This window comes from Phycodurus eques, chromosome 1, assembly GCF_024500275.1.
Source record: "Phycodurus eques isolate BA_2022a chromosome 1, UOR_Pequ_1.1, whole genome shotgun sequence".
Classification (NCBI taxonomy): Eukaryota; Metazoa; Chordata; class Actinopteri; order Syngnathiformes; family Syngnathidae; genus Phycodurus; species Phycodurus eques.
Window position 1 is genome coordinate 14,691,527 of NC_084525.1, and position 18,391 is coordinate 14,709,917.

At 41.8% G+C, this 18,391-nt stretch overlaps 1 protein-coding gene, 1 long non-coding RNA gene and 1 other non-coding gene across 12 annotated transcripts in view; 1 reads left to right on the forward strand and 2 right to left on the reverse strand.

The window, feature by feature from the left end:
• Nucleotides 1-11: 11 nt before the first annotated feature.
• LOC133404097 (uncharacterized) lies at nucleotides 12-5,765 on the reverse strand. The gene is made up of 3 exons (XR_009768783.1): nucleotides 5,560-5,765; nucleotides 3,150-3,235; nucleotides 12-1,520 (listed from the first exon to the last, which is right to left on the reverse strand). It is a non-coding gene; the product is annotated as an uncharacterized LOC133404097 (long non-coding RNA).
• A 120-nt stretch (nucleotides 5,766-5,885) lies between these two features.
• Nucleotides 5,886-18,391, forward strand: part of LOC133404102 (CLIP-associating protein 1-A-like) — a 37,180-nt gene continuing 24,674 nt past the window's right edge. For all 10 annotated transcript variants that reach the window (XM_061679724.1, XM_061679765.1, XM_061679791.1 and 7 more), the window contains exons 1-14: nucleotides 5,886-6,189; nucleotides 6,989-7,400; nucleotides 10,355-10,433; nucleotides 10,522-10,625; nucleotides 10,718-10,809; nucleotides 11,065-11,140; nucleotides 11,361-11,458; nucleotides 11,534-11,604; nucleotides 16,210-16,341; nucleotides 16,428-16,504; nucleotides 16,593-16,685; nucleotides 16,772-16,917; nucleotides 17,052-17,187; nucleotides 17,272-17,342. In XM_061679724.1, the coding sequence (XP_061535708.1) occupies nucleotides 7,194-7,400; nucleotides 10,355-10,433; nucleotides 10,522-10,625; nucleotides 10,718-10,809; nucleotides 11,065-11,140; nucleotides 11,361-11,458; nucleotides 11,534-11,604; nucleotides 16,210-16,341; nucleotides 16,428-16,504; nucleotides 16,593-16,685; nucleotides 16,772-16,917; nucleotides 17,052-17,187; nucleotides 17,272-17,342 (1,382 nt within the window). In that variant the 5' untranslated portion in view covers nucleotides 5,886-6,189; nucleotides 6,989-7,193. The remainder of the gene's footprint in view (nucleotides 6,190-6,988; nucleotides 7,401-10,354; nucleotides 10,434-10,521; nucleotides 10,626-10,717; nucleotides 10,810-11,064; nucleotides 11,141-11,360; nucleotides 11,459-11,533; nucleotides 11,605-16,209; nucleotides 16,342-16,427; nucleotides 16,505-16,592; nucleotides 16,686-16,771; nucleotides 16,918-17,051; nucleotides 17,188-17,271; nucleotides 17,343-18,391) is intronic.
• LOC133414314 (U4atac minor spliceosomal RNA) lies at nucleotides 8,523-8,651 on the reverse strand. The gene has a single exon (XR_009769990.1). It is a non-coding gene; the product is annotated as a U4atac minor spliceosomal RNA (small nuclear RNA).

Sequence of the window (18,391 nt, forward strand, 5' to 3'; positions counted from 1 at the left end):
TACATGCCATTTTAGTATTTCTTGACACTTTCATTTTGAACAAATGCATTTGTTAAAGAAAAGGAGACAGTGGTATGAAATGTTGAGAAGAGAATATATTCCTCCCTACCCTTGACATCTTCAGCTGTGCAGTCTGCTCCAAACTCTGCCCGTTCCACTCTCCCATTAACAATGAAATGAATTATTTTTGTGGCCATTTATAGGCTAGCTGGAACATAACAGGCTCCAGGAATAAAAATGAGATCTCTTGACACTGGCATGTAAAAGCCCAGTGTTTGTAAGAGCACCTGCAGCTGACAGAAAGCCCACCCACCTACCAAGTCAGACATCTAACCAGCTACCCATCAGACCACTGATTTGGGCATGCACGTCATCCAACATTTCATCAGTCAATCTACTCCCTTCACCTTCAGTACCCATCCCCCCTCAGGGGTTTGTCGATGCATCCAGCCAACCCATTCATTCTGTAGTTTGGTGGCTCATGTAGCTCACTTGGTGTGGAATCATCCATTCATCCATCCATTTTCTGAGCCGCTTCTTCTCACTAGGGTCGCGGGCGCGCTGGAGCCCATCCCAGCCAACATCGGGCAGGAGGCGGTGTACACCCTGAACTGGTTGCAAACCAATCGCAGGGCACATACAAACAAACAACCATTCGCACTCACATTCACACCTACGGGCAATTTAGAGTAGTCAATTAACCTGGTGTGGAATCAGTTCCCACTCAATGGCCCATTCACAATTGCCCGGGAACAGACTGGCAACCACTCCGGGACTAGTCCACTTCTCCCCCTAAATCAGACGCAATTAGCGCATGTCTGTCCCCTGACATTGAGCAGGATAAAATCCATCCATCAATTTTCTATACCGCTTAGCAATTATCCTCATCTGGGTCACGGGTGAGCTGGACACTTTCATAGCTGTCTTTGGGAGAGAGGCGGGGTACCACCTGGGTGGATCACAAGTAAATCGCAGGGCACATACAGACAAACAACCATTCACACTCACATCTTTGTACAATTTAGTCTTCAGTGAACCTAACCTGTGTATTTTGGAATGTGTGAGGAAGCCAGAGTACCCGGATAAAACTCATGTAAGTATGGGGAAAACATGCAAACTTCACACAGGAAAATCAGAGCCCAGATTGAACCCTGAACTTCAGAACTGTGAGGCAGACATGCTAACCACCATGCACTGTGCTGCCCTCAAGATGAAATAGACCATTTGTGCTGTTGTTTCATCACCATCCATGCACAACCCCAATTCCAATGAAGTTGGGACGTTGTGTTAAACAAATAAAAACAGAATACATCCATCCATCCATTTTCTACCGCTTATCCGAGGTCGGGTCGCGGGGGCAGTAGCTTTAGCAGCGACACCCAGACTTCCCTCTCCCCAGCCACTTCATCCAGCCCTTCCGGGGGAATCCCGAGGCATTCCCAGGCCAGCCGAAGGATGTAGTCTCTCCAGTGTGTCCTTGGTCGTCCCCAGGATCTCCTACTCCCCACACAACTTAGCTCCTAGGATAATTGGGACACACAAACCCATCCACCACGATAAGGTGACGGCTGAAGGATACAGAATACAATGATTTGCAATCATGTTCAACCTATATTTAATTGAATACACTACAAAGACAAGATATTTAATCTTCAAACTGATAAACTTGATTGTTTTTAGCAGTAATCATTAAGTTGGAATTTTATGGCTGCAACACGTTCCAAAAAAGCTGGTACAGGGTCATGTTTACCACTGTGTTACATCACCTTTTCTTTTAACAACATTCAATAAATGTTTGGGAACTGAGGACACTAATTGTTGAAGCTTTGTAGGTGGAATTCTTTCCCATTCTTGCTTGATGTACAGCTTCAGCTGTTCAACAGTCCGGGGTCTCCGTTGTCGTATTTTATGCTTCATAACGCGCCACATATTTTCAATGGGAGACAGGTCTGGACTGCAGGCAGGCCAGTCTAGTACCCGCACTCTTTTAGTACGAAGCCACGCTGTTGTAACACATGCAGAATGTGGTTTGGCATTGTCTTGCTGAAATAACCCATGGGCGTCCATGAAAAAGACGTTGCTTGGATGGCAGCATATGTTTCTCCAAAACCTGTATGTACCTTTCAGCATTAATGGTGCCTTCACAGATGTGTAAGTTACCCATGCCATTGCCATTAACACAGCCCCATACCATCACAGATGCTGGCTTTTGAACTTTGCGTCCATAACAGTCCAGATGGTTCTTTCCTCTTTGGCCCAGAGTACACGACGTCCACAATTTCCAAAAACAATTTGAAATGTGGACTCGTCGGACCACAGAACACTTTTCCACTTTGCAATAGTCCATCTTAGATGAGCTCGGGCCCAGAGAAGCCAGCTGCATTTCTGGGTGTTGTTGATAAATGGCTTTTGCTTTGCATAGTAGAGTTTCAAGTTGCACTTACGGATGTAGCGCCGAACTGTATTTACTGACATTGGTTTTCTGAAGTGTTCCTGAGCCCATGTGATGATATCCTTTACACATTGATGTCGGTTATTGATGCAGTGCCGCCTGAGGGATCGAAGGTCACGAGTATTCAATGTTGGTTTTCGGCCTTGCCGCTTATATTCAGTGATTTTTCCAGATTCTCTGAACCTTTTGATGATATTATGGATTGTAGATGATGAAATCCTTAAATTGCTTGCAATTGTACGTTGAGGAAAATTGTCCTTAAACTGTTCGACTATTTTCTCATGCACATGTTGTTCACAAAGAGGTGAAACTTGCCCCATATTTGCTTGTGAATGACTGAGCAATTCAGGGAAGCTCCTTTTATACCCAATCATGGCACCCACCTGTTCCCAATTAGCCTGTTCACCTGTGGGATGTTCCAAACAGGTGTTTGGTGAGCATTCCTCAACTTTGTCAGTCTTTTTTGCCACCTGTCCCAGCTTTTTTGGAACGTGTTGCAGCCATAAAATTCTAAGTTAATGATTATTTGCTAAAAACAATAAATTTTATCAGTTCGAACATTAAATACCTTATCTTTGTAGTGTATTCAATTAAATATAGGTTGAACATGATTTGCAAATAATTGTATTCTCTTTTTATTTATGTTTAACACAACGTCCCAACTTCATTGGAATTGGGGTTGTAGAATGTTACTAACCTTCTCTTCGCTTTGTCTTTCGCTCTCTCCTCTGTGGCTTTTGCTCCCTTGTTCTGGAGGTGCGACTGGCAGTGGCCCCATCAGACCTGTACATTTATCCCCATCAGACCTTTACATTTATCCGCTCAACCCCTCGATAGATTTTCTATCCCTACCTATTCTCTGTCCCTCAACTCTGTTTCTCCATCTCAACCAAGCAATCACCTCAGAAATCCTGGTTATTTTGTAGGTTTCTTCCTTAGAGTGAGTTCCACTTTGTGCTCTGTGTCAAGGTCTTATTTGTGAACATATCACATTAAACATTAATTAATTATGACCCTCAAGTAAACACTGTTTTAAAGATTGGCAGGTTATTATAGATTGTTCTTGTTTTGGTTGTTAATATGGAGATTTGCTCAGGGCAGGGATTGATCTATTCTAGTGGGATGGGCTACAGAGTTGCGGGACACGCCAAAATCATGAAAAATCCAAAACTATTTGCCTTACTTCCTTTAACAGAAAGCTGCCTGTGAATATTCTCATTCATCCAGGTCATTTCATTCTCAAGGCATTGAGTCGATTGCAACTAGACAGTTCTGGATGTCTTAGAAGATGTTTTGCCTCTCATCTGAGCAGGCTTCATCAGTTCATGCAACAAGGCTTACAGTAGTTAGGACAGCACTGGTAACCACAAGTAAATGCAAGCTCTGGGGGCATAGCTTTCTACTAGGTTGATAAGTCACCACAAACTTGCTTAAGGAACAATGGTGTCTGGCCATGTAGTGTTTGGTATGGATAATTTTAAATTCAGTTCAAAATTGTACAGGAAGTAACTGCAGCTAAGCTACTACAGGAGAAATATGATTTCTTCTCCTGTTTAGTACTCATGCTGCGGCGTTGTGGACCAGCTGGAGGATCTTTACAGACTTGATTGGGCAACCTGTGAGCAAGAGTTGCAATAATCTGGCCTCGAGGTCACAAAAGCACAAACTAACTTTTCTCTCTGCAATCCACGATCCATTTCAGCCTAAAGGCCACATCTAACAAAACCAAAGGTGTTTCATTTATTGCTCTCTCCTGATTTAAGCCAGTCCCTCAATGATCATGTTAACCAGAGGTGGGTAGAGTAGCCAAATATTGTACTCAAGTAAGAGTACTGTTACTTTAGAATAATATGACTTCAGTAAATGTAAAAACTAGTCATCCAAATATTTACTTGAGTAAGAGTAAGAAAGTACTCAATGAAAAAAACACAAGAGTAACTTGTGAGTAACTTTTTTTTAATCAGAGCATGAACATCAAATTAAATAATAAATTAATAATATATGGGAGTCAACACGGCGGCACAGTGGACGACTGGTTAGAGCGTCAGCCTCACAGTTCTGAGGACCTGGGTTCAATCCCCGGTCCCGCCTGTGTGGAGTTTGCATGTTCTCCCCGTGCCTGCGTGGGTTTTCTCCGGGCACTCCGGTTTCCTCCCATATCCCAAAAACATGCATTAATTGGAGACTCTAAATTGCCCGTAGGTGTGAATGTGAGTGCAAATGGTTGTTTGTTTGTATGTGCCCTGCGATTGGCAGGCAACCAGTTCAGGGCGTACCCCGCCTCCTGCCCGATGACAGCTGGGATAGGCTCCAGCACGCCTGCGACCCTAGTGAGGAGAAGCAGCTCAGAAAATGGATGGATGGATGGGAGTCAACACACACCTTCCACCATTTCAATTTTGAACTGCCCAAAAACCAACAACACATGCATTGGGCCCTACAGAAACATTATTTGCTTTATTCACTTAGATGACTTCATGAAGAAGCTGTTTGCTTAACAGACTTTGTGATCGTGTGTGTGTGTGTGCATCTGCAACTTACCGTAAGGTGTTTTCTCAAGTTAGAAGTGGGCTGAAATATCCAAGTTTGGCCAGTCACAATTTAAGAGCTGCATGATAAAGCTGTTGTTTTTTTGGAGTCTATAAAATAAACACAGTCGCGCAGTTGTTCCCCCCACCCCCAAAAAAATGAGTCATTTTGATTGCCTCGCGAAGGCTACGCGCGGGGTCATGTGACTGCCTTATGTTGTCGGATTGGTGAAACATTTGTCATTTTTATTGGTTAGCGAAGGCTACGTGCGTGGGCTTGGTAATGTTTTATGTCGTCTGATTGGTGACTTGGAGTCAATGACATTAGTGATCCCGTTTCATTGGCGCAACGGGCACCCTTAAGGAAGTGGAAGATGGAGTCTAAAAATAGACGCCCACGCAAGAATGACTATATAAAATAGCTAACGTCATGTCGATCATTGTAACGGAGTAAAAGTATCGATCCTTCTTCACATCAATACTCAACTAAAAGCATTTAAAGTACTCTGACAAGTACAGTTTATGGAAAATATTACTTGAGTAACTGTAACGGAGTAAATGTAGCGCGTTACTACCCACCTCTGATGTTAACTCAGTCTGAATTTCCACTACGTCGGTTTTTGAGTCAACTAAATGTAAATGTAAATTAAAGTTGAGAAATAATTCATCTCATGTACCATCTTCTTTTTGGCTGACATGTCACAACTTAAAACTACGGCGGTAGAGAAGGGGTCAGTCATCATTCGAGCTGTTTCCCCTGTTTTCTCAATGCCAAACAAGGGTTGTTTACTTGTGGTGCCATCGCGATGGCTTGGCTTTTGCCACCCGGAAGTATGAATGACGTCATGCTGAAAGGTCCTACCCCGTCCAACCACTCCAAAAAAGGTTAGATGGGTGGAAGCATCGATGGACGGCCCACATTGCCGGCCAAAGCCTGCCAGCAGGTGTCGCCCTCCTGCTGCATTCCCGGCTACATTCCCTATGGCACATGATGCGGGCAAACTTATATTTTTGCCTGGTAAATGGCCGTTTTGATTTGTTTGTTAGACTTTAATTTTAAAAATGACTGACTAGAATACATACAAAGAGTCCGATTCTTAAAAAAAAAAAAATCAATAGTAGAATATGTGTTGGGCCGCGATGTGAATGAACGGAAGAGGTGTCCTGAATCCTGAAGCAGCTTCGCCCCTTCTGACTTTGCTCCATACGGTGAGTGAGCGAGTCGCCAATGTGTCGCTATATTAATTTATAATGTACACGCCACGCCACATTTACGCGACGTGACGGTTCATGCCACGGACTCGCCAAAAAGGTAACTTCAGCTAAACGCTAGCTCGCGCCACTTAAGCTTGCAGTGCATAGCTGCTGTGCTAGCGCGGAAGCTAGCGGCTAAAACGAACTATACGAGACGTCTAAGGACGGCGTAAATTGTTTACTAGCTATTAAGTTAACTCCGAAAGTGTTAAGCTGCTAGAAGCAGTCAAACATGTCGGCAAGGCATATTTGAAAAGCAGAATTAATACAAAAGGCAAATCATTGTTGCTTAAACAGGCAAAGAAATTGAAATAAGACTAAATTAAAATGTTAAAATCAAGATAATTCACAAAATAAAAGCAGGAGAAACGAAAAGAGAAACACTACAATGACGAAAAACATTTAAAATAACAAAATGTAATCAAGATGGGGAAATTATATATTTGATTTACGAGCAATCAGTAGCGAAAAATAAAGTTTTCAGGCCAGATTTAAATGTAACGACAGTTTGAGCACATCCCAGGTGTTGTTTATATATATATATATATATTTATATATATATATATATATATATATATATATATCCATCCATCCATCCATTTTCAACACCGCTTATCCTGGTTAGGGTCGCGGGAATATATATATATATATATATATATATATATATATATATATTCAAAACCAACATTACTTCAATTCTCAACCTCTGTTAACTTCGCCTAGTTGATGCTGTTTTTTTTTTGTGCTTAAGCAGAACGATACAGGAGAACGAATTGGACTGTCAAGTGGGGGATTATGGCGCTCTCAGGGACTCTGCCAGCAATGCCAGCTGGTTCCTTAAAACCGTAACTGGCTTAAAAACAGGACCAAGAGACATTTCAGCTATCAAGACTTTGTTTGACTGAACTTGGGAAGAGGCGCTTGTCGGAAGTTGGCGTGTGCTCATCGGTTCCCCTCCAATGGCGGAGGAGGAGGTGATGGCCACGGAGTATTTGCTGGAGCAAGTGATGCTCAAGGACCTGAGCAAGAGACTGCAGGTGGGCCAGGAGATGGTGGATTTTATCCTGCAAGAGGACAAATGTCCAGAGCTGGAACAGGACCAGGGGACGCTGGACAGGATGGTGGAGGTGCTGGCTAGCTCCTGGGTCAACTCCACTCACTTCAAGGTCAGTTTTTCTGCACTTAGATTTGAATCTACCAACATCATGATACTGACCTTAAAATTCCGTGTAATGTAACAAAGTGTTTCCCAACCTTTATTGAGCTATGGCACATATTTTACATAAGCTATAGCACATGGCACCTCCCACCCCTTGCCCACCCCCCCAAAAAAAAGAAATGTCAAAAAAGGAAATTCATTCAATCATTATGTACCTTCTTCCTTCTAGTGGAAGAGGATTTCATTGTTTGGCCTGTAACAATATCTTGCTGGCATGGGTAGATGAACAATGATACATTATTCTTAGTAAATAAACGATCATTTTCAGGCCACTGGGATCATCTGCTACGGCACACCTGATGATCACTGATGAAATATCCACGTGAAGAACGATAAACCAGAAGTCACACACAGAGGCTTTGAATTTGGGCTAATGGTGCTGATAAATTAAGCTCACAGCCACCAGAGCCTTGTCCCCTTTTCAGTTCTATACACACACAATTGGGAACACTGAGTGCATGCGTGCGTAATCTAGTTCTGATAAATGTTGTTATATTGTTGCTCCGAAGTAGAACCACACCTTGTGCAAGGCTGCTTTGTAGCTACAGTATGTACCAGCATGTAGAAGTATGTACCAGCATGTAGAAATGATGCATCGAATAGTAATTATTACTAAACTACACACTTCACAGCGGTGAAGAAATAGGTAAAAACCAGATTAAATAAATAAAACCAAGATAAAGCCTAACCTAAAAGAAGGATTAATGAAAACTTTTAACACATTTCAAATCGCCCCCCCCCAAAAAAAAACAATCAAGATATTGATACTATTACTATACTATTTGCGATTTATGAGAAGGCAGCAATGAAAGAGTTTTCAGGGCAGATGTACATGTAGCGACTGTTTGAGCTCAGCTGTTCAAGTAAGTAGTTTGCTCCACATACTTGTCCTGAGGGGTCTGTGTGAGTGTTATTGGGAAATGGATGGTGTCCAAGTCGGGGTCGTAGTTGAAGAAGTTGGCAATGTTAGTGACATTTGCCGTGTAATACCTTTTGACACCTGTGGGAGGTGTCGTTGTTTTGCACATGCATTACATTCATCAGTTGTTGTAGTTCCCGTTGAAGGGAAGTTTCCAAAAATTGCACCAGTACCCGAGTCTGAGACCCGGGAGGCGCGAGTGTGTTGATATGGTTGTCAGCAGGGAGACTCTCACTAAACGTTCATTGAGTATCCCAGTCACCCCATGACACGGACGGATATTCGATAGTGCCCAATGCAGTAAAGTAATGCAATGCGGGCAGACAACTCACTCACGGTTTTGTCTGACTGATCTCAACTTTTTTTGTTTTTGTTTTTACTTGAAATGTTTTCCTCACAGACACAGAGAGCCAGCATTTATTTTGTGTTTTGAAGAAACATAAGCGACGTATTTTGATTATATTCATATAAAAAGCCAGATTTTAAAGTATTACCCACAATCCTTTGTAGGTTTCATTTCCTTTGCTCTTGTGCCCACTAGTGGTGGTAAACTCGGTTCACGTTATAGACTTAGTTTACTCCGAGTCACTCACAAAAGTGATATCCCCGGGCCTAAAAAATAAAGAAAACAACACATTTAAAAATAGGCTAAGATTCAAATATTTGAAATGGGTATGTAAACAAATATATAATAGTGAATTCCCCCTAGAGATTAATAAAGTATCTCTAGCCAAATACAACCAAACTGGACAGGAGTGCAAAATGTGCAACTATACAGGCCTAAAGTAGCATGTAAGCAATTTTGTCTGCTGTTTAGCAATGACAGTTATTTTCTCTTTATTTCACATGCTTATGATTGAGCATTTTAGAGCATTTCCATTTTTTAATTATCTTTCTTGGCCTGTACATTTTCTTTCTCTGTTTTTAAATGCTTTTAAGATGTATTTTATTTTCCTTTGTATTTTTCATTGTTTTTAATCATGTAAAGCACATTGTGTTACCTTGTGTATGAAATGCACTCTAACATTTGCTTTGTTTTGCTTATGGTAAAACTACTACTCCATCCATTTTCTGAGCCGCTTCTCCTCACTAGGGTCGCGGGCCTGCTGGAGCCTATACCAGCTATCATCGGGCAGGAGGCGAGGTACACCCTGAACTGGTTGCCAGCCAATCGCAGGGCACATACAACAAACAACCATTCGCGCTCACATTCACACCTACGGGCAATTTAGAGTTGTCAATTAACCCACCATGCATGTTTTTGGAATGTGGGAGGAAACTGGAGTGCCCGGAGAAAACCCACGCAGGCACGGGGAGAACATGCAAACGCCACACAGGCGGGGCCGGGGATTGAACCCCGGTCCTCAGAACTGTGAGGCAGACGCTCTAACCAGTCGGCCACCGTGCCGGCACTACTACTAATAGTAATAAAAATAATAATTAATAAATAATCTCGACCATCATCATCACGGTGGGTAGTAGTTAGTAAAATCCATGTTCTCAATTAATCTTGTCAGATTAATTGAGAACTCTAAATTGTCCATAGGTTTCAATGTGAATAGAAATACAAATTTGAATAGTTGTTTGTTTTTACGTGCACTGCAATTGACCGGCAACCAGCCTAGGATGTATTGTACCTAAAAACTGTCAAGAAAACTGATAGATAAATGGATAATTTTCATCGTCTTAGAATGTGCATAAAATATATCAGCCACATAATGAACACCAGTGTTTGAACCACTTGCTTATTGGAAATTTTTTCTTGGAGTCACATCAATAAACCAAATTATCTCAGTTCGCCAACTGTCATTGTGTACTTGTACTTGTGTACAGCCAGCCAAAAGACTCTGAGGATCTGTGATGATGGGTGATTTAGAAACCGACCAGCTCTAGTGCCGATGGCCTATATTAGTACCAGACTGCTTATTTATGTGCGTTTTAGCTATTTCATGGGTGTTTTTCTTCTAATTTCTGTGTTTTAGGTGGTGTTGTTGGGGATGGAACTTCTGTCTGCGCTAGTCAGCAGACTGCAGGAAAAATTCAGGACGCAGGTTGGAACAGGTGAGCTCTTTGACATTCAAACTTCAGGCCCTCAAAACATTTTATAATTAAAAATAAAAATCATGTGGGAATATTTCTATCTCTTCAGTTCTTCCCAGCTTAATCGATCGTCTGGGAGACGCCAAGGATCAAGTGCGTGACCAGGACCAAGCACTTCTATTGAAGATCATGGACCAGGCCGCCAACCCACAGGTGAAAAAAAACATCTGCATGCACATAGTAAAAGGATAACTAACTAGTATTTTATTGCAAAATGAATTCACTTTCTATATATGCTTTATCAGTATGTTTGGGAGCGCATCACTGGAGGCTTCAAACATAAGAACAACCGGACGCGAGAAGGACTCTGCCTTTGTCTCAACGCCACCTTAAATATGTAAGTTCACATCGTGGTGCGCCACGTGGAAGCACACATTAGGAAACAAAGAAGTTTTGTATAAATTAATTTAAAGAAAGTAAACAGTTTGAATTATCAGTACCAAATTCTATGGAGTCAAATTCTTTCAAATGTTCTTGTTTCCCTTTTTATATTGTATTTTGTAACATTATTTGTTCGCTGCATGATCCCACTAAGAATTTTGTGTTCAATGTTTTTCATGTCACGTGTAAAATGTATACAATTTTTTTTCAGGTTTGGATCTCAGAGCCTGACGCTTAGCAAAATAGTTCCGCACATTTGTAACCTCCTTGGAGACCCCACAAGTCAGGTATAACCCTGAAAACATTTCATCTGTAGTTGTTTCCCTCTGCTGGCAACATTAGTTTATTTCAGATTATCATTGTCATATTTTTCATAAACCTGTCCTTTTCTCCTGTAACAGTGAAGGTTTTGTTGCAGATTAGCAAAACCTTCCTTTTGCACTCATCAACTAAGTAACACAATCTTATGAATAATAATTTGTAAAAGTGTGTGATGAAAATTGGTAGGTGCGTGACAGAGCCATGAGCTGTCTGGTGGAGATCTACCGCCATGTCGGTGAGCGAGTGAGGATTGACCTTGGAAAGAAGGGCCTACCTCAGTCTCGGTGCGTTTAGATACACCAAACGCCAATGATTCACTCAGTGGATAACCCATTAACATTCAGATCACCTCTTTCCAGGCTGAATGTCATCTTTAGTAAATTTGATGAGGTCCAAAGGTCGGGGAACATGGTCCTGTCACCAATGTCAGGTAGGCTTACATAACTAAGTCCAATACTTGCTGGTTTTATTGTAAACAGAGCAGGACTGAAAATTGAATACCATAATTTCTCGTGTATAATACACTCTCGAGTATAATATGCACCACCAGAAAACGTGAAAAGTCTTTACCTATGTACAATGCACAGTATAGTCATATGTAATTCACCTGTAATCCCTGTCTCTAATTTATTCTAATCAGTTTTGCTATGTTGAGTTCCTGTTATTCCTGAATAATTCATTTAATATTGTGTCTGTGATGGACTTTGGAGTTTAGTTTTGACATTTTAGCTTTAAGATGGGGGGCTTTCCCCTCCCACGTGTGCATTGACACATGAGCTGACTTGGGCGACCTAATAAAAACTAGACTGTTCATCTTTCTGGATGATACATTCACTTCTGGTTCCAAAATAATGATTTAAAAAATAGTTTACACGCATCTTCGCAACAACAAGATGCAGAGGGGGGATAACACACATAAGGTCTATTAACTATTTAGGGGTTTAGGAGACTAACTGACATAAAACAGCATTTAACAACTATTTACAATGACGCGAGGCACGCTCAGAAATACTCTGATAGCAACCCGCCATGTTTTAACGGTGATGTCACCACGCAGTGTCAGCGTGTTTTTGAGACGTTGGGCTTCATAACACTTAGACATTACAAAACCACAAATCATTCTCTTCTATTATGTTTTTATGACTGTTTTACAATATACTGCAACTTTGTTAAAACATAAAAAGTGTGGTGTTTTTGGTGGGAATGGAACAGATTAATTGCAGTTCCATTCATTTTAATGGGGAAATATGTTTTGGGTTACAGGTGTTTTGAGATAAGAGCACGGCCATGGAACAAATTAAACTTGTATCTTAAGGCACAACTGTACATATTTTGCAGAGTCTTTTATTTTAGGCAGTATTAAATACTTAAATTACTTTAGTTTGGCCACATCAAGCGCACACTATTTTTTTATTTTTTTTGTAATACGTAATCAGCATACAGTAGCAACTATGTACAGTATGTGTGAATGTGAGCGTGAATGGTTGTCTGTCTCTTTGTGTGCCCTGCGACTGACTGGCGACCGATTCAGGGTGTTGTCCGCCTTTCGCCCGAAGTCAGCTGGGAAAGGCTCAAGAACCCCGCTACCCTGAACAGGATAACCGATATTGAGGATGGTTGGATGGTTCACCAAGGAAGAGCGGCTTGTTGCTATTTGCTGGTCTGGTACTAGCTGAGAAGGAAGTGAGCTGGTGGATAATAATGGGCAAGTAATAGGGGAGTTTTTGGTTGAAGGGAATTAGGTGTGTGTTTATGATGGGAGTCGAACATGGAAGAGTCAGGGCTGGATCTCACAATGGTGCCCAACAGGTTGACAACAGTATGTGATTAGAGAGTATGAAGAAAGAGGAACTGTAGGAAGTGACCGCTTCCCACTGTTATGTATGGTTGATATACTGTAACTATTACTGTACAGTGAATGCAGATGAAAGGAGATCTAGGGTTGAAACCCCAATTCCAATGAAGTTGGTATGTTGTGTTAAACAAATAAAAACAGAATATAATGATTTGCAAATTATGTTCAACCTATATTTAATTGAATACACGACAAAAACAAGATATTTAATGTTCAAACTGATCAACTGTATTGTTTTTAGCAAATAATCATTAACTTTGAATTTTATGGCTGCAACACGTTCCAAAAAAGCTGGGTCATGTTTACCATTGTGTTTCATCACCTTTTCTTTTAAAAACATTCAATAAACATTTGGGAACTGAGGAGACTAATTGTTGAAGCTTTGTAGGTGGAATTCTTTCCCATTCTTGCTTGATGTACAGCTTCAGCTGTTCAACAGTCCGGGGTCTCCGTTGTTGTATTTTATGCTTCATAATGCACCACACATTTTCAATGGGAGACAGGTCTGGACTGCTGGCAGGCCAGTCTAGTACCCGCACTCTTTTACTACGAAGCCACACTGTTTTAACACGTGCAGAATGTGGTTTGGCATTGTCTTGCTGAAATAAGCAGGGGCATCCATGAAAAAGACGTTGCTTAGAAGGCAGCATATGTTTCTCCAAAACCTGTATGTACCTTTCAGCATTAATGGTGCCTTCACAGATGTGTAAGTTACCCATGCCATTGGCACTAACACAACCCCATACCATCACAGATGCTGGCTTTTGAACTTTGTGTCCATAACAGTCCGGGTGGTTCTTTTCCTCTTTGGCCCGGAGGACACGACGTTCCACAATTTCCAAAAACAATTTGAAATGTGGACCCGTCGGACCACAGAACACTTTTCCATTTTGCATCAGTCCATCTTAGATGAGCTCGGGCCCAGAGAAGCCGGCGGCGTTTCTGGGTGTTGTTGATAAATGGCTTTTGCTTTGCATAGTAGAGTTTCAAGTTGCACTTACGGATGTAGCGCCGAATTGTATTTACTGACATTGGTTTTCTGAAGTGTTCCTGAGCCCATGTGGTGATATCCTTTACACATTGATGTCGGTTTTTGATGCAGTGCCGCCTGAGGGATCGAAGGTCACGGGCATTCAATGTTGGTTTTCGGCCTTGCCGCTTACATGCAGTGATTTCTCCAGATTCTCTGAACCTTTTGATGATATTATGGACCGTAGATGATGAAATCCCTAAATTCCTTGCAATTGTACATTGAGGAACATTGTCCTTAAACTGTTCGACTACTTTCTCACGCACTTGTTCACGAAGAGGTGAACCTCGACCCATCTTTGCTAGTGAGTGACTGAACAATTCAGGGAAGCTCCTTTTATACCCAATCATGGCACCCACCTGTTTCCAATTAGCCTGTTCACCTGTGGGATATTCCAAACAGGTGTTTGATGATCATTCCTCAACTTTCTCAGTCTTTTTTGCCACCTGTCCCAGCTTTTCTGGAACGTGTTCTAGCCATAAAATTCTAAGTTAATGATTATTTGCTAAAAACAATAAAGTTTATCAGTTTGAACATTAAATATCTTGTCTTTGTAGTGTATTCAATTTAATATAGTTTGTATGTTTAACACAACGTCCCAACTTCATTGGAATTGGGGTTGTATATTTCAGGAAAGAAATAATAAATACTTAAGTCATAATATTAGTCATGAATTAAATATAGAAACATTAGATGATGAAATTAAAAAGTGCATAATGTCAGTGTGACAGGCCATTCCTAAAAGAAAGGGCAGGGGTTGAGGGTAGATTCTGTATTCTGGTGGTATAATAAAGAGGTGGTGAGAAATAGACATTGAAGGTGGTGGGGGGAAAATGCATTGTTTTCAAGCAACGATACAGTATAAGTAGACTCAGAAGGTACTAAGATGAGTAATGGTTGTTGGTGAAAGGTTTGTCAGTGTGTGAATGTACCGGTTACAGTTTTGTGACAGCGCCCCCTGCTGTCTGTGTAAAATTTAATGCCTCAGCATTTGTCCTCTTTCAGGAGAATTTGTATCACTTCTTGGATTTTGCTTTCTTTGTCACCACAAGAGCATTTTGCAATGTTTCATGATAGCTACTTGATGGATTGCTCTGCTGACACACACTCCCTCAATCCTCCTCCTCCTTCCCTGAAGCACACACAATGGCTATCCGACTGTCCCTCAGTCTTGGCTCCACCCACAAGTGATTCTCGCATTTATGCACCTCCCATTGTCTCCACCCACACTTCCTGCTCTCTCCATCCTGATGCTGGTAGTGTGTGTGTTTGCTGAAGTCAGCAAGAGGATAGTGTGTCATTTGTATGTGTTTGTCAGGAACAATAGGAATATTGTACTTAAATATAGGAGGGGGGAGGCTAGCAGATTGACTACGCTCCTTCCCCCCAATTCCTCCCTCCCAGAGATGTGAGGACCACAGAGGACTGCCGGAACACCTGACTGTCGGCATGCTGAGGAAACTGGTCTGCAGGAGGATCTGTTCCTGTGAGCTCTTCCTCTTGATTCAGGGAAGGAACGATCAGAGGCACATTATAAATTATGAAGGGTGGTGCAGGTGAACTGATAGATGGTAAAGGGTAAACACAGAGGACATAATGACGCCTCGCAGCCTGCGTTTGATAGCCTGAAGTGCTGTGGCTGATTTTTCTTTAACATTATATTCTGTACTGTGTGGTTTCATACACTAGGGGAGCAGCTTCCCCATCCTTGTGGTCTCACTGACACACGTTGCCCTCTGTTTTTATCCTACAGGAAGGAATGAAGTCACAGTAGTTGTGTGTGTCTGTGTATATGAACTTTGAATAATCTAATGCCGCTGATAGCATGCTTGGGAGAGCTCTGTGCTGAGAATCACATGGGGACAACTAAAAGCAACAAACTTGCATTTCTTTGCTAACCTTTGTTAGCTAGTCATGTTATGGTCTGTCCTCCAAATGCATTTATGTCATCAACAGTGACACTAGGCTGATTGTTGTGAGGCTGGCATGTTGTGTGGAGACTGCAATGGCGTGTGCCATTTCAGTTTGAAATGCAGACATTTCAGTGCGTCTGCCCACGCCACATTGCTGAGATGCATGCTTCTGGCACCCAGCTCATGGATCCTCTTTTGCTTCCCCATGTGACTTTTCACCTCTCTCGCCTGCCACAGATAAAAATTCTGAGGATGATGAGTCACTAGATGGTGGCTGCTCTTCGTACTCATCCAAAGCAGAAATGTTGCCTGGGAGGAAGACTGTAGTGGGTACATTTCGACGCCCCGTCTCTAGCAATAAGTCAGCAGGTCAGATTGCTCTTTTTCCATCAATCCAGTCATTGAGACAAAAATCTATGCGGTCATCATGTCAACTGTCATTTTGTTGTCCGCAGGGAGAGATGGGTCTGCTGCTGGCGCGGTGGATGAGGGTGACTTCATGCAAGCCTTCGAGGATGTTCCCACTATGCAGGTTTGTTCATTTGAGACAAGATTCGCCGTGTTTGTCTTTCACATGACATGACATCACAGTTGACTACATGTCCTTATTCCCCCATCAGATTTACTCCAACAGGGAGGTGGAGGAAGCCATGGCCAAGATTCGAGATGTCCTGTCAGATGACAAGCGTGACTGGGAGCTCCGAGTTGCAGCGGTAAGATGTCATTTCTTGAGTTGCTATCACTGACTGTCCTTTGGGTGGGGTTCATTTACATGTCCTTGCTTGTCGTGCCCTTCCAGCTGAAGAAGGTGCGCTCGCTGCTGTTGGCTGGAGCAGCAGAGTTTGACGGTTTCCTGCAGCACCTGCGGCTCCTGGAGTCTGCATTCAGACTGTCGGCCAAAGACCTGCGTTCTCAGGTGGTTCGGGAAGCCTGTATCACTCTGGGGTAAGACCGTCGTCCTCTCAAGTTTTTCTATTGGTCAATAGACAAAAATGCACCCATTTCACATGTTCTCGCCAGTCAAGTCAAAGTTGTTTGTGTTGTTGAATTGAGTGTTTGCTTGGATGTGTCATCTACAGACACCTGTCCTCAGTGCTCGGCACCAGCTTTGATCATGCCGCGGAGGCCATCATGCCGACCCTCTTGCACCTGGTCCCGAATAGTGCCAAAGTCATCGCCACCTCTGGTGTGGGTGCCATTCGCCTCATCCTAAGAGTATGTTTCTGCTTCCTGCCAATTTGATTGTTTTGTGGGAATGAGTGTGCCTAGGCACTAAAGTGAAATATGTTTATTTTGCAGCACACACACTACCCTCGTTTGATCCCTATCATCACCAGCAACTGCATCTCTAAGTCTGTGGCCGTCAGAAGGTTTGAAATAAAAATCAAAAAAGAAAATTTGACTCCACTATTCAAGTGATTCATAGTGTTTGTGTGAGTTTAAAAGTGAGACTTTTTTCAAATGATAGAATAAAATTAATAATACAGTGGTGGCTTGAGATACAAGTGACCCAACTTAGGAGTTTTTCCGAGATACGAGCCATCATTCGGATGATTATTATTATTATTATTTTTTTGTTTTGTTTTGACTTGCGAGTTCAAACTTGAAATATGAACACTGCATGGTGGCAGTGAACTAATCTCACTTCAGAATAGCAGCATTTTGGCAAATATTGAACAATTCTTCTAAAAAGAGGCTTCAAGCTATTTAATGCCACTCCCTGTTCAAGTTTAATGTTAAACTAAACATAAAAACAATTAGTCCTTTTGTATTTAAAACAATCATAGCTTAGCCTTTCAGTCTTGTAGCTTAATGCTACTGCTAATTAGCATCTACGTTGCGGTGCTTTAACCCTTAAAATTAAGCAAGAGATTGAAGACAAATGCTGCAGCTACATGCACACTGACAATATAAGAATACTCACAATCATATATTGTTTATCCTTTGCATAGACCAATTAATATTAATGCTGTACTAATGATCTGACAGAGGCATTATGAATCCCGTTTTAGTTGTAGGCAGGACACGCCCTGCTGCAATATGATTGGTTGCTGCATCCCGGCAGGATTACATGCACCAGCCACTCATATTGCAGCTGGGCTTGTCCTGTCAAGAACTCAAGTGGGATGTATAATAACACATGAATGAACAGGATATCCATCTGTTGTCTACACTTTCCCCATGTGTCCAAACAAGGAGGCCACACCAGAAGTAGCAGAATTGATTGATGTAATGCGACAAAATAAAATTATTTTTAATTCTATTTAATTGTCATTACTATATATTTTATAATGTGGAATATGGAGTTCTATTTTTCCCTCATTAAAATGCATGCATTACAACAATTTTTGTTGTTTTTGGGGGGGAAGTCTGGTACGGATTGATATTTCATTACAATAGGAAAAGATGGTTTGATATA